Source organism: Aedes aegypti, chromosome 1, assembly GCF_002204515.2.
Source record: "Aedes aegypti strain LVP_AGWG chromosome 1, AaegL5.0 Primary Assembly, whole genome shotgun sequence".
Classification (NCBI taxonomy): domain Eukaryota; kingdom Metazoa; phylum Arthropoda; class Insecta; order Diptera; family Culicidae; genus Aedes; species Aedes aegypti.
The window spans coordinates 73,548,761-73,564,166 of record NC_035107.1 but is presented as its reverse complement, the minus strand read 5'-3'; the positions used below and the strand labels follow the sequence as shown (position 1 = coordinate 73,564,166).

Here is a 15,406-nt window from a genome sequence, read left to right as displayed (position 1 = left end):
GTTCGGCAGCCACGAGTCTTCAAGATGCTGTAGAAATGTGGCATCACTTGCATTCGGTGAGTGATATACTGCACCATAACTCCCAGAAAAATTTCCAGTCGATACATCAATCGCGAGAAACCAATTACCGGCAACTGACTCGTTTGAAATCACTTTTAGTTTGACTCCAGATCTCACAAACATAGTTACTCCCCCAGTGTGCCGTGATGTTGATAGACAATTTATCATAGAATATCCTTGTACTTCTAATTGATTAATATCAAGATCACCTGTCAGATGCGTTTCTGTTAATATAGTCACTACGGGTCTTCGTCTTTTCAACAATAACCTTATCTCTTCAATGTGTTTGCATATCGCTACATTCGCACACAACACCTGTACCGATGATTGCTATACACTATAGTCAATCATTTGCCTTTTGCGCTCCTTCATTCTCATATACAGCGGACAACGCTGACTCCACGCACAATGATTAGAATCCACATCTTTGTCACCATTCAATTTTGATCTCTCGCAGTTAATGCACTTCACCTCAGAAAAATTGCACTCTCTTATCAAATGTTCACCAGCACAACGTGGACAAGCTTCTTTTCTCGCCGTACATTTTACAGATTTATGATTAAATCCACAGCATTTGTAACATTGAACAACATCTAAGGCGTCTACCACTTGGCATCGCTCCCACCCATACATAATTTTCTTTTGTTTCAGGACCTTGTGAAAAGTGATCGCATCAACCTCAATAATTGCATCAAAGTTATCATTATTTTCTTTATCTTTTGCAACAATACTTTTTACCTTGAAATGCTTCACGTTTTCCATAACTTCATTATTTTCGATCAATGTTGCTTTGAGTTCGTCTTCGTTCATTTCTTCATTGATCCCCACTATCTTCAATGTTGGTTTTAATGTATCGCTCACTTCGACTTCACAGTGATCACACAATTCTTTTTCTATCGTCTCCTTTAACTTCAACATCGTGGAGTGATCCTGTACATCTACAAGAATACTACCATCTTTCCGTGTATAAATATCTTTGACTCTAAAGTTTGATGGCTTGACTTTCTTGCTAAGCATTACGTCCTCACTAGGACAGAGCCTGCTTAGTGTTCAATGATTACTTCCACAGTTATTAAATGAGAGCTTTCTTTGCCAAAGTTGCCATTTTCGCATTCGTATATCTCGTGGCAGGTACGATTATACTCTATGTCCAGGGAAGTCAAGGAAATTTCCATTACGAAAAGATGTGTACATCTCTAAAGTTTATCTAAAGGGACAAAAATTCGAGTGTGGCAAGATTTTCTTTTTAAGATTTATTGAATTCAATACAAATTTTATAAATTTCATGCTGGTTTGAATTGTCTTCAAGTAATCGATTGGGATTTGCAAAGTTTTGGCTGTTTGATGTTTTAAGGCCGGTTTGCTACTGACAAGAAAAGGAATCGCCTATCTCGATGCGTGGAAAATTTCTCCCAAGAAATGGTCAAGAAAATCACTTTTTTCTGATCGCAGTACGCAGTTAAGAAGAAATGTCACTTTAAAGGGGGCTCTCTGTAGGAAATTTCTTGACCCTTTCAGTCAAGGAATTTCTTTACTTTTCTTGAGCGAAACAGCATACTTAGCTTTAGACGCAAAATTTAAATTTTCGTTCTAACATCCTTTATACAGGACAAAATGAAAGTAAAATTTAGTTCGCTTTTTTATGTAAGGGCGTTTCTAAATCTATCATGAGGATGCTTTCAGGTGTATTAAGTTTTCCATAAATGCTTGGAAGCCATGTTTGGACCATATACAGTGCTCCGTTTTTGGCATGCTCGTTTCAACAACAGGTCAGAAACACAACGACTGCATTTCAGATCTTCTTCTACGTCGATACTTCCCTTAATTCCACCAACTACTAAGGGCTATCGTAGGCACTTATTTACTTCGGGACGGTTATTAGTCTTGCATTCACAATGTTCTTCTTCTTCTTTCTGGCGTTACGTCCCAACTGGGACAAAGCCTGCTTCTCAGATTAGTGTTCTTATGAGCACTTACACAGTTATTAACTGAGAGCTTTCTTTACCGATTGACCATTTTTGCATGTGTATATCGTGTGGCAGGTACGAAGATACTCTATGCCCTGGAAATCGAGAAAATTTCCTTTACGAAAAGATCCTCGACCAGTGGGATTCGAACCCACGACCCTCAGCATGATCATGCTGAATAGCTGCGCGTTTACCGCTACGGCTATCTGGGCCCCCACAATGTTGTATGAGGTCAATAATCTCCACCAGTATCTCAACTAAAGACCAACTTTTGTTCCTTAGAAATTCGTACTGTGTGACCAGCCCACTTGAGTCTGCCAGTATAAAAAAGCACTTTTCTTCAGATTTGGAACAGTTCGTTTGAACAAAGCACGAGCACTGACACAGGAGCGTTAGCGTAGTAACGTATACTTCGTAGATCGAACACTAGCATAAGAGCAATAAAAAGTCTCAGACACACGCAGAGTTTCAATCATAAAATTTCTCAGTTCACAGTTCTTATTATAATGGAATTACATACATTGCTTATTTAAAAACACATAGCAGTAATAGAAACAAATCAAGCAAAAAGTCGTCAGTCTTAGCTTTTGAGGAATTTCATAAAATTACGTTATTCTAGTCATTTGCAGAAGTGTAAACATGTAATGTATAAAAAGTATGCATATTTCACTATATTCTATACCATTTTTTAGAACTCCATTGCGCCACTTAATATCGACCTCATGAGAAATGAGAACAAAGTCCAAACTACATTTCATTCACAAAAATATAATTGAAGCATGCGATACTTACGATTGAGAGTATTAAATTATTATTTTTATAATTTTACAAATTATTAGAGCTACGTTCTCTCTTTGCTAGAGATTTTTAAAGAGACGATCCAACATTCTATACAAGATTTTCAATCAAGGATACAGGTTTCATGAAATTATCAAAAATGTTCCTTACAAGCTGTGTCTGACGGATTTCACGTCAACTCGACACGCGATTGGCAGCACTCCTTCAGAATTCAATGAAAATTTCAGGATATCATATTGCATATTTTGTTTTTTTTTTTTTTTTTTCAAAATTGATCTAGACTAATATTTGGAAATAGTCAAAGTTTTTCTCCTTTTTTTTATAAACCCGTATAACTCGAAAACCCAGAGGGCCCAGATAGCCGTAGCGGTAAACGCGCAGCTATTCAGCATGACCATGCTGAGGGTCGTGGGTTCGAATCCCACTGGTCGAGGATCTTTTCGTAATGGATTTTTTCTCGATTCCCAGGGCATAGAGTATCTTCGTACCTGCCACACGATATACACATGCAAAAATGGTCAATCGGCAAACAAAGCTCTCAGTTAATAACTGAGGAAGTGCTCATAAGAACACTAATCTGAGAAGCAGGCTTTGTCCCAGTTGGGACGTAATGCCAGAAAGAAGAAGAAGAAGAAGATAACTCGAAAACGGGAAGACCTACCTTGTTGTATGGGGGACTGTCGTGAAATTTCATGAAGTTTTAGAAAAAAAAAATATTGAAAAAATAAAAAACATTTTCTACACTGAAAATAAAAACGATTCAAAACTTTAAAGTCAAAGGATTCTTGAGGATATCTGGAGATCGCTATGGGGGTTCTTGTGGGATTCTGAGAACGTATAAATGGTTATTAATATTTCTAGGGCGTCCTTTGAATTCTTAGCCAGATACTGTGGATTTTTCTTGGTATCGAGTATTTCTGGCAGCATTTTGGGGACTTTGAAATGGTATCCAGTTGAATTTGGGGAATACTAGTGGTAATATGGAAAAAATAATCTTTTGAAATTATTCGCCGGAGACTTGAAAATTATCACCAATATCGCAGCGGAATCTCATAATTTTTAGACGATAATCTCAAAATTTTTATCTAAATTTCAGCATATGTAAATTCTTATCAGAATCCTGATAATTCTAGGCGAGCACTTGAAAAGTTCTTAAGGATTCATAGCAGGATCCTGTAAATTTCCGTTGATTTCATAAGGTAGGTTTAACATGTATCAAGCTAAACTTCTAAAAAAACAGTAAAACTCATTTCAAACAAAAATTGTAAGAAGCCTATTGGTTTATTATATGGAACTACGCGCTACATTAATGGATTATGAGATGTAGTTTTTTTATGTTTGCCCCATTGACTGCAGTTAATCATTCGTTATGAGATGCTTTACGTTGCCAGGAACATAAATTAAAGCAGCCTTATAACTTATCGACTTTTGTCAAATTTTATGGGAGTGCCTTAACGTTGAACTAGTCTAAAAAGTTCAATAAAATTGAAAAAATTCTCATGCAGTCCTGTAAAACTCAGAGCATTTTTTTGTAAATTCGTCTTTGTTTTAGAATGCAGTAAAAGCAGGTCCGTCCCACTCGGGCTCAGATTGGGTACCACTTCTAGTACTGCATTTGGTCCCTCGGTAGTGCAGAAGGTACCCAAGTTTGACAGATCGCAGTACACTTTGAACGGCATTCTAGATTACCTTATGAGCCACAAAATTTTGGGCAATTGCAAGGGACATGGGGGCCTTTAATTTGTCTTTGGTAAAAGATTTTATTGTTTTCATCGTATTCTCACACAGTTTAAAAGAAATGTCTAGTTCTTGAATAAAGGTCACTTATTCGATTATTGTTGTTACATAGCCCATTCATACAAATAGTGTACATAAAGCATATACAAATCATTGAAGACATTTCAGTTATAAAAAGTGTATAGAACGTATGTCACAATTAACATTACGAGGCTATAGATTCTCAGCATAATCCAACCCTCCAATCGACTTAACTTGGTCCAAAGCGAAGCTAAAACAATACTTCCGCACATTATCTTAAGAAGAAAAATTAGGTAATTGAATGTAGAAGTGTAACTAGCACATAAGAAACTCTCTGTAACGGTCTACAAACATGATTGACGACAATAAAAAAAAAATCAGCTTCGAAGAGGACCGTTTTGTAGCTTCGATGTCATTTGATTCCATAAGGATGATGTGACATTATTATAATGATGTTTTAAAAACCTATAATTGAAAAATAAAATTAAAAAATGGGTTCCGATTTTGGCACGGTTCCGTTTTTGGCAACTGAAAATTTCGAGTTTGTTGCCAAAAACGGAATCCCACTGTATATCCGACAAGCTTATTATTATTATCATTATTATCTTTATAAAGGAGATTTTCAGCCCTATGGCTGGTTCATCTGCGATCTGACAAGGTTTCTGAAGACAGCGACATTTTTAATGACAACGCTTGCAACGGTGATGCTTGATTAACACATAACCTGATTTTATAAAAATATTCTTGGAAACTTTGCAGACTCTGAATCCAAAAGTTATCCTTCAAATTTCGTGAACATCTCTTGAGGTGGTTCACGAAAAAAAATTCATCGTATGATTAGGAATTGCTTTGGCAAACCGCTGGCTTATAAACTACCTGATTGTTGTTCAATCTTGGCAAAATTCTGTTTTAAAATATCTCTATCGGACTGTTGTAAATATTTAGATACCCTGCCAAGATTCTAAATGGATTAGGGTCGTTCCTAAACCACGTGGTCATCTATGGAAGGAAGGAGAGTCTGGACAAAGGCCACGAACACGGCAGAAAAATACGAGTGGCGGGTTCGTAAAATCGAGGAAAAATTACCATTTGGACAGTCCCCTAGTGGATCCAGATGATCTTTACATAATTCTTGCACTATCTGCAAAAATTCTTGCATTATCTGCAATGGATTCTATACGTGACTGGGCTGTGCTTAATAAAGATATCTTTTAAGTCATAATATTTGGAATATTGAACATTCATTTCGAGAACATCCATTCTTAGGGATCTGCGGGATGTTCGTATAGCCTCAAAGGGGGTCGCAGATTAATTTTACTGATATGAAATATTTATCAACCTATCTACTTAAATTCAAAATAGCGTAAAAAGACAAAAATAGTTTCGCCTACTGCGATAACCTACACTTCCCATGTGTTACCGAAGTTAAGCGTTAATGCACGCAGAAGAGAGAGAGAGAGAGCGCGCGAGCTAATGAGCGATGAAATAAGGGGCGGATCGAATTACATTTGAATGAGTGTGTATTTTTCTGCTTCTTTTGTTCTCTTCCTCCTACGTCGGGCGCGCGCAAACACATGAACGCAAAGTGATGTACAAAGGACAAGTGACGACAAAGTACTATCGATTTCTAACGAAGGGCGGCGGATGGACGTGGGTGCAGTCGTATGCCACCGTGGTGCACAACACGAGATCGTCTCGGCCGCACTGCATCGTCAGCGTTAACTACGTACTTAGGTGAGTCGAGAATGTATTGATTAATTGGTACATCATCAGTAGAGGTAAAGCGGTAATTGTCAGTCTACGCAAGTAACACTTTCCTAATAAAACTTTATTAAAACACAAAAGATTCAATTATAACAACCCTGATAAAAATGTTATTAAAATATGTACTAAAAGATTAAATTGTAACAATGCATATATTCCAATAGGTTTATTTATAAACGAAACGCAATTTTAATAATTCATTCCCAATGTGTTCTATTGTTTTGGTGCCATTGAATTAATCGTAAATGATTTTTTTACATTAAAATATAGGGCTGTTGAGATTTCGGTGAAATTCACGGATTACGGTAAAATAATTTAAGTGTGTAGGATAGGACAAACGTTAAAAGTTACGCTTCTCGTGTAAAATTATTTCTACTCAAACGCATGGAGTGCTAACCAATACGAAACAGTATCGATGCAAATATGGACAATTTCAATCAATAGGGTCCTAAAGCCCTGTCCCAATTTTAGTGCCAAACGCTTTAGTTTAGACCAACACATGTTTACTCAATTTTCTAATGTTTATCATTTGTTTAAATACAAAAAACATGTTTTTTGTTTATTTTAGATTTTGTCACACCCCTTGGCTTAAACTCGAATATTGGGTGTATTTTGTTTTCCGTGTCCCTTCCGAGATGTCAGATAGGAACAACCCCAGTGTTAAAACTGAAACCCCTGTGGTATTTTTGTCGACTAAGCGAACGTCAAACATGATCTCAAGTGTCAAGGTTCATTTATGGATCCAATTAAAAAAAAAGTTTTTGTATGATATATACGTTATTTGAGCGGGAAAAATTGCTAAAGTAGTTGCAGTAACATGCTCTTTCTTGTTATTAAATGAAAACAAGATTTCATTGAACATTTTAGGACCCTATTGGAGTTTAGTATAAGATTTAACAAATTTTTGCATAGCTTTTTGTACAATATATCGTCATACTAACTGTTGAATTGGTATGATATTACTAATTTCTTTTCGAAAAAAGTACAGCTCTAATTCGGGATGTAGTTGATCATTCCCGTACTAGCATGTATAGTCTATCAATAGAGCTATAATTCGATTTCAAAATGTCTGTGGGTTCGCATTGTCTGATAGTCTGATAGTCTGATGATGATTGTTCTAAATTTGGATTGACATTGAAGATAATCATACTATGGAAAAACGGGATTGTAGGAAATGTTTGATGAATTTAATTATAAATACCTATAAATACATCATTCAAATAAACTGTCTCATACATTCCAGATTTGTTTTATGAACCAAGACTCGAATTTGAATTGAGGATAAAAAATCAATTCCAGAGAAAAAATGTTCTTTTCGTGAACGAGTTGCGAATTTCAAAGAGAACTTCTTTTTTATTAAAGACACAAAAAAAAGTTCTCTTTGAAATTCGCAACTGCCTCATTCAGGCGTTTGATATGTTTTTTTTTTCTGTAAAGCAGGTTGTAAGACTTTTGAGACTTGACTGGGATTCATTGACCCTATATTTAATGAATAGCATGTCTTTTTATTTTTAAAAAGTGATAGGTTTAACTTTTTGATTTCTAAAACATATTTTTTTATTATTATAGCATTTTGCTAAAATTTCCTTTACATAATTCGATAAATATCCAACCAGTACTGGTTTAAAAAAATATTTGGATGGTAATACATGCATCCTACCAGATCGTATTGAATAAAATCGCTCATAAGTGATCAAGTTCATACCATTTTACGGTATATCCCATTTGATGAGAATCATGAGAGGATTCTGTTGAGTATCCTGGGAGGATTCTGATGAGAATTCTAAAATGATTCTCATGAGAATTCTGGGAAGATTCTAGATGAGAATCCTGAAAGAATTCTGATAAAAATCCTGAAGGAATTCTAATGGGAATCCTGGGAGAGTTCTAACAGGATCTGAAGAGGATCATGAGAGGATTTTAATGAGAAAGTTGAGAGGATTTTGATGACAATTCTTAGAGGATTTCGATAAATATCCCTACATGATTGTGAAGAGAATCTTTAGAACCCAGAGATCAATCCGATGAGAACCAAGAGAGAATTCTGATGAGAATCTTCAGAGGATTCTGACGAGAATCCTGAGAGAATTCTGATAAGAATTCTGAGAGGATTCTGATGAGTATCCAGAGAGGGTTCTGATGAGAATCCAGAGAGGATTCTAATGAGAATCCTCAGAGGATTCTGATCCTGAATCCTGAGACGATTCTGATGAGAATCCTGAAACGATTCTGATGAGAATCCTGAGAGGATTTTGATGAGAATCCTGAAAAGACTCTGATGTGAATCTTGAACGGATTCTTTTGAGAAGCCAGAGAAGTATCTGATGAGAACCAAGAGAAAAGTCTGATGAGAATCCTGATAATATTTCGATGAATATACTGAAAACATTCTTATTAGAATCCTGAGAGGATTTTGAATATAATCTGATAAGAATCTTGAGTGAGTTCTGATGAGAATCTCGAGAAGATACTAGATGTGAATCCTGAGAGGATTCTGATGAGAATCATGAGAGGATTCTGATGAAAATCCTAAGAGAATTCTGATGAGAATCCTAAAAGGATTCTGATGATAGTCCTGAGTGAGTTCTGATGAGAATCCTGAGAAGTTTCTGATGATAATTCTGAGAGGATTCCGATGAGAATCCTGAGTGGGCTCTCAGAGAGAAATCCTTCAAAGATTCTTACCAAAATAATGCAGAGGATGTTTATACAAATCCTGCTTAAATTCGGACGAGAATCCTGATACGATTCTTACGAGCATCTTGAGAGGATGCTGGGATAATTGTTGAAGGGATTCTGATGAACTCTGAGAGGGTTCTGAATCCAACCCTGGAAGGGTTATGATATAAATCTTGGAAGTATTCTGATGCGTAGGCTTAAAGTGTTAAGAATCCTGAAATGATTCTGAAGAAGATCATAGAAGGATTATGATGAGATACCTGAGAGGATTCTTACGTGAATTCTGAGAGAATTCAGAAGAGGATTCTGGTAAGAATTCTGAAAGGATTCAGATGACAATCCTGAGATGATTCTGATAAGAATCCTGAGATGATTCTGATAAGAATACTGAGAGGATCTTCGTGAGAATCCTAAGTGGGTTCTGATGAGAATCCCGTGAGGAGATCTCTTGAGAATCCTGAGACGTTTCTGATGAGAATCTTGGAAGGATTCTGATAGAAATCTTGAAAGGGTTTTTTAGAAGCCAGAGAAGAATCTAATGAGAACCAAGAGAGAATTCTAATGAGAATCCTAAGAAGATTTCGAGTATACTGAAAATATTCCATATTAGAATCATGGAAGGATTCTGGTGAGAATTCTGAGAGGATTCTAATGTGAATTCTGAGAGAGTTGTGAAGAGAATTTTCTGATGAGAATCCTGAAAGGATTCTGATGAGAATCCTGAAAGAATTCAGATGACAATCCGGAGAGGATTCTGATGAGAATTCTGTGATGATTCTGATGAGAATCCTTAGAGGATCTTGATGAGAATCCTAAGTGGGTTATGATGAGAATCCCAATAGGATACTAGATGAGAATCCTGAGAGGTTTCTGATGAGAATCTTGAAAGGATTCTGATGAGAATCTTGAAAAAATTCTTTTTAGAGCCAAAGAAAAATCTGATGAAAACCAATAGAGAATTCTAATGAGAATCCTAAGTAGATTTCGATGAGTATATTGAAAATATTCCTATTAGAATCATGAAAGAATTCTAATGAGAATCCTGAGAGGATTTTAGTAAGGATCCTGAGAGAATTGTGAAGAAAATCCTGAGAGGGTTCTGTTGAGAATCCTGAGAGAACTCTGATGAGAATCCTGCGAGTATTCAGACGACAATTCGGAGAGAATTCTGATTTCTGAGATGATTTTGATGAGAAGATGATCTCAATACTGATGAACTCTGAGAGGGTTCTAAATCCAACACTGGAAGAGTTACGATGTAAAATCTTAAGATTTTTATCAAACCGTTATGAAGAAATTTCGTCTAGTGATCCTTGTAATTTTTTCTTACGTGTTCTGAAGCAAACTAATTGATTTTTTTAAAGGTATCTCTCTACGACATACATATATAACGATATTCCTCGCAGTTGAAAAAATAAAAAAATTGTAAAAGAATATTGGAGAAATTCATGAATTATTTTCTGTTTTCAAGAAAATTCATCCAGGAATGTATAGAGGAGTCTTTAAATAAATTTTCTTTAATTTCTTTGAGAAAACCTGACTTAATCCACCGATGGTGAGACTGAACCTTCTTACATTTCAATGCAGGTTTGAAGTAATTATTATTCATCATTCATTTGGAACCTTGTATCAGAATAACTAAACTTTAGTATGCTGGGACTATGTTCTATCTGAAATTTGGATTGTACGACATTTCCCAGAACGCCATTCCCCAGAATGCGACATTCCCCAGAGATCCATTCCCCAGAATGTGACATTCCCCAGAAAACCATTCCCTAGAATGGGACATTCCGCTGAAAAAATAACAAGTGATTTTTGGGGTGCTAAAATCCAGGCAAATAGTGTAAATAGTAAATAGTAAATAGTAGAGATGGGCAAAAAGAATCGGAGCCGTTCAAAAGATCCGGATCACTCAAAAGAACGAGTGATCCGTGGCTCTTTTTTGGCGAGAGTCGATTCATTTGATCAGCACGGATCAAATAAAAAGTGACCCGGAAAAAGAACGAACTAATATTTTCCCCTATTCGACTCGTTCGTTTCTCGGCTTTATTATAACGCTTGACACGTGCCTTGCTTTACACGCCACGCCACACATACAAGCAAAGTTTACTGCTGCAACGTGTTCTCTGCGCTCTCAGCATAGACAGACAAATTTGCCCCGCCCACTTGCACACAAGAAGATGTAAAATAGAGAGAAAAAAGTGCCCACTTCAAGTGTTGCCACATATTTTTCGGCTTTCATCTGTGTTTTTGGCTGAAAAAATCTTTGTTATCTTAAGTCACCCTCCAAAAATCTTGGTAAAAATCTGCGTCGCGCAAAATTAAAATATGTTGTGTTTTTAGATCAAAAAGAACCTTTGCAAGCGTATTATGGTTGTTCTTGACAACTCAATATTTTTGATTTTGAGTTTGTTTCTATAAAAAGTATGTTCAAGATGCAAAATTGTTTCCAAAAAATTAAAATACTTAGGATTTGAGAAAAACTAAGCAGAGTAATGGCATTTCTGCTTTATATCTTCTAATACCATGTCCTGAACTCGTGAAATATCCAAAAATCATAAAAATCTATTTTATCTTCAAAATCTGTGATCTGTGATCACAGATATCTGTAGGCAAGAACAGGAAAAATGTGTGTAATTACAGATAAATCTGTGTATGTGACATCAATACTTGAATGCCAGGCACCTTTTTTGCTTCGGGTAGGGGAAATCGGCCGAGTGTATCGTGAGTTTCTGGGGAAGAATGTACGAAGAATGAGAGAGAGAAAGATACGTAAGGAACGCATGTCGCGCAACAGGGAGTGAACAGCTCTTTTTTCGTACGCTCGGTTTAGTTCGCTCTTCTTTTGCGAGCCACTGAGCCACTGAATCGTTCAAAAGATCCGGTTCACTAAAATGAGTGATTCGGATCGGATCTGTTCATTGAAATGAGTCGTTTTGCCCATCTCTAGTAAATAGTGTACGCATTTAACTGGAAAATTCGAGGAAAACCAAATTATAGTTTTCATAGGTAAAACATTTTCGTATTTTTTTTACGACAAGACTTTCGGTTTGTGGTAGTCTTTCATTTATTGACTGGAGAAAAATTTAAATCAAAATTTCTACAAATTAATCAAATACAGCGCCACCTATTATCGGAAATGTAGTTCGAACCGTTTGGACGATTTTTATGTATTTTGACGATTTTCTCCTTACAAACTTCAAGCTTGTTTAGCCCCTCCTTAGAGTTGATGGATTCTGTTCAAATGTTTACAGTATTTTATTGCAGTCTATAATGGGCCACCCTAGTGCACACAGACTACGATATTTTGTAGCTATTTAGTTTTGTTGTAAAAGGAAATTTTCAAAGACAGAAGAATTCTAGTGTAGTTGTGTTCTATAAATCTACATAATTACGAAGACAATAAACCTAGGAAGAACAGCATATGTTCAAAAGAAGGGAAAATATGCTATGAAAACAGAAAAACAAATTCCATCAATTTATTTAGTACATATAAGGAATATTACACTATACAAATCACCCATTGAAAATACAATTAGAAAGAACAGCCAATTTTAAAAGAAGGAAGAATAACTATGAAAAAAATATCTAATAACTTTGGTCAAGTTTGATCATAATCGGTTCCCCGAACGCCAGTTCCCAGAATGCCAGTGCCCCGAACAACCCGTTTCCCCGAGTAGCCTAGTTTCCGAAAAATTTTAGCTCTTATAATTGTCATAACTTTTTGTGTTTCAAGTGGTGAACAAACCATTCTTCTGATATGCACTCTTCTTCACTTGATTGGCGGTTCTTTCGAGTTTCACCATCATCGACATTTTTGGCAAGATGTTATAATATATATTATCTTCTCCTTTTAATTGCTTATCATTCATTCTAGTTCAGCACCCAGTCCTTAAAGACTATTTTTGCAACTGTTTGAACTGCATCACTTTTCGGGGAAACGAGTTATTCGGGGGATTGTATTTCGGAGAGGTGGCATTCGGGGAAATGATATTCAGGGAACCGCACAATCATGTTAAGTAGATTTTAACTCAATCCGATTTTATTCGCTTGAGATCTATAATAATGATTGACAAAATAATATTTTGGCTGAATTGACCTCTGTGTCCGGAATTGAAGCTTCTTGGAATTCAGAGGGTACATTTTTTTAACGAGAAAAAATTCTAAATAATCAAATTGATTTTTTTTTCACTCTTTAAAAACGTATAAAAACAATTCTGGGGAATGTCCCATTCTGGGGAATGAATTTCTGGGAAATGTCCCATTCTGGGGAATAGGTTTCTGGGGAACGTCATTCTGGGTAAGTAAGACTTGGCCCTCCGGGCCTCGGATCAAAAGTCACTTTTTCAAGCGATCTTCATACCCTTCTTATGGTTGTAAGAAGGGTAAAAATAGCAAAAATTATCGGGGAAATTCATAAAAAATTTCTGGAAAATATTTATGTTAAATTACCTTAAGGAAATTTTCTGGAATAGTGCTTAGTTGACTTCTAGGAGAAATCTTAAGAAAAATAAACATATATGATCTCAAAAAGAAGAGACTTTATTCGCAACTGTAAAAAACGAGTTTATTTTTGCGCTTAAAAGTTTGTCCATTTTTGTAATAATACACGACTCACTTTGTCCCATTTCTTCATTTCCAGCAAACAAGAAGCGCACGATCTGCTCCTGAACGAAATCCAGGGACCGATGATTCCCAAACCGGAAATCAAAACTCCCCTGGCCACGCCGGCCAGTGCCGGCTCCACTCCAATCTCCCCACCATCGCAGCATCACGTCCCGATGCAAATGCACCAACCGGCGCAGCAGTCGCCCTCCCAGCAACAACAACAGCACCATCAGCAACAGTCAGCGCCCATTCTGCAGCCCCACAATCCGTTGCTGGTGAAAGAAATGAGCAACTACCTTCAGCTGCACCAATTCGACCAGGACGATAACAGCCTGCATCAGATGGTGGTGCAGACGAACAACTTACTCCATCCGAGTGGTCAAGAGTTCGAGCATCAGTACAACAGTCAGGGTAGCTTCATGATGGATTCCAATCAATCGATGTCTCAGGGAACGCCCAGCGAGTACCTGGACTCGTACTACGACCCGGCATTCTACCAGTCGTTTGACCCTCAAGCCGATGGCTCAAATGTGCTTCGACCGTTCTCTGCCAGTTCGAATAGTTGCAGCAGTTCCGATGGGGAAGCCCATCTTAATGCGACCTACATCCCCAACACGGCACTGATCCAACACCAGCAGCCGGGGTACGATGAGATAAATCAACACTTCGGTCTGAACTGTTTCAACAATAATAATACCAGCAACGGCAATGGCGCCATTCCTGCCAACGGTCATTTGAATGGTGGTCTCAACAGTCACACTCTACATCACCAGCACAGTGCCAACAGCAATAACGGAAGCAACAGTAGCAGCGCCAGTGCTGCCAACAGTAATAACAACAATCACGACAATGGCTTCATGGATGAGTTCAAAGTAAGCCAACAGCATCACCATCATCCCCAGCAGCAGCAACAGCATGTCGTCCCTCAGCAGCACCATCATCCGCACCACCAACAACATCACCACCACAGTCACAACGGGGCAGGGGGAGGACCTCAGTACACCAGCGTGATTGTGGAGCCGCAAAACTATCATCTGCCGGTCACGCAAAACGAATTTGTGCATTAGGCGCCGCCATTTTCCCCCTCCTTTCCCTCCGGGAAGGAGTTTATGCATCGTCAGTGGGCAAAAACTGACTGAAAGCAGCAAAGAATTCAGCAGTTTGTGCTGCCGTTGATTGTGAATAACGAGTTAGACTATTTTTGAAAAGGAAAACCTCTAAAGGGAATCGATTGATACTAGTTTCAACCATTGCGAGTTGATCTGAGGGGCTCATTTAGTCCCAAATTCCCTTGCATTTTAGTAGTTTTTCTAGAACTTATTATAGTTTTGCGTCTTGTTTCATGTGATTATTGTTTCGAAATGTTTTCATATTGTACAGAGATACAGTGCTGGACATTATTATGTAATGTCGTTTTTCACACAAAATTTTCAAGCTAGGAGATTTGAAGCTTGGTTTTTAGTGATCCGATTCACCGTGCCTCAAAAATAAGGACTGTTCATTTAGGAAAGTGGACACGTGTTTTTTACAGTAAACTGTTTATTTTCGAACAAATTCATAAGTTTACCTAAAATACATGGAAATCAACGTAATTTCGATCAAATTCACATAAATTTGAACATTTATTGAGCATTGATGGAGAATGCTCTTACTTTTCTTTTGATACCTCCCATAAAATTCTGCACAACTTTTTTCGGAACTTTTCGAACTGCTTTTTGAACTGCTGACCACCTTTTCTTGAAAAAATCGATGGAGCTTGCTTCTCTTCCATC

The 15,406-nt window shown here is 37.1% G+C and overlaps 1 protein-coding gene across 2 annotated transcripts in view; it reads left to right on the top strand.

The window, feature by feature from the left end:
* The window catches only part of LOC5574246 (protein single-minded), a 161,221-nt gene extending 146,048 nt beyond the window's left edge, over window positions 1-15,173 (top strand). For both annotated transcript variants that reach the window (XM_021839881.1, XM_021839876.1), the window contains exons 6-7: window positions 6,170-6,317; window positions 13,669-15,173. In XM_021839881.1, coding sequence (XP_021695573.1) covers window positions 6,170-6,317; window positions 13,669-14,701 — 1,181 coding nt within the window. In that variant the 3' untranslated portion in view covers window positions 14,702-15,173. The remainder of the gene's footprint in view (window positions 1-6,169; window positions 6,318-13,668) is intronic.
* Window positions 15,174-15,406: the final 233 nt, after the last annotated feature.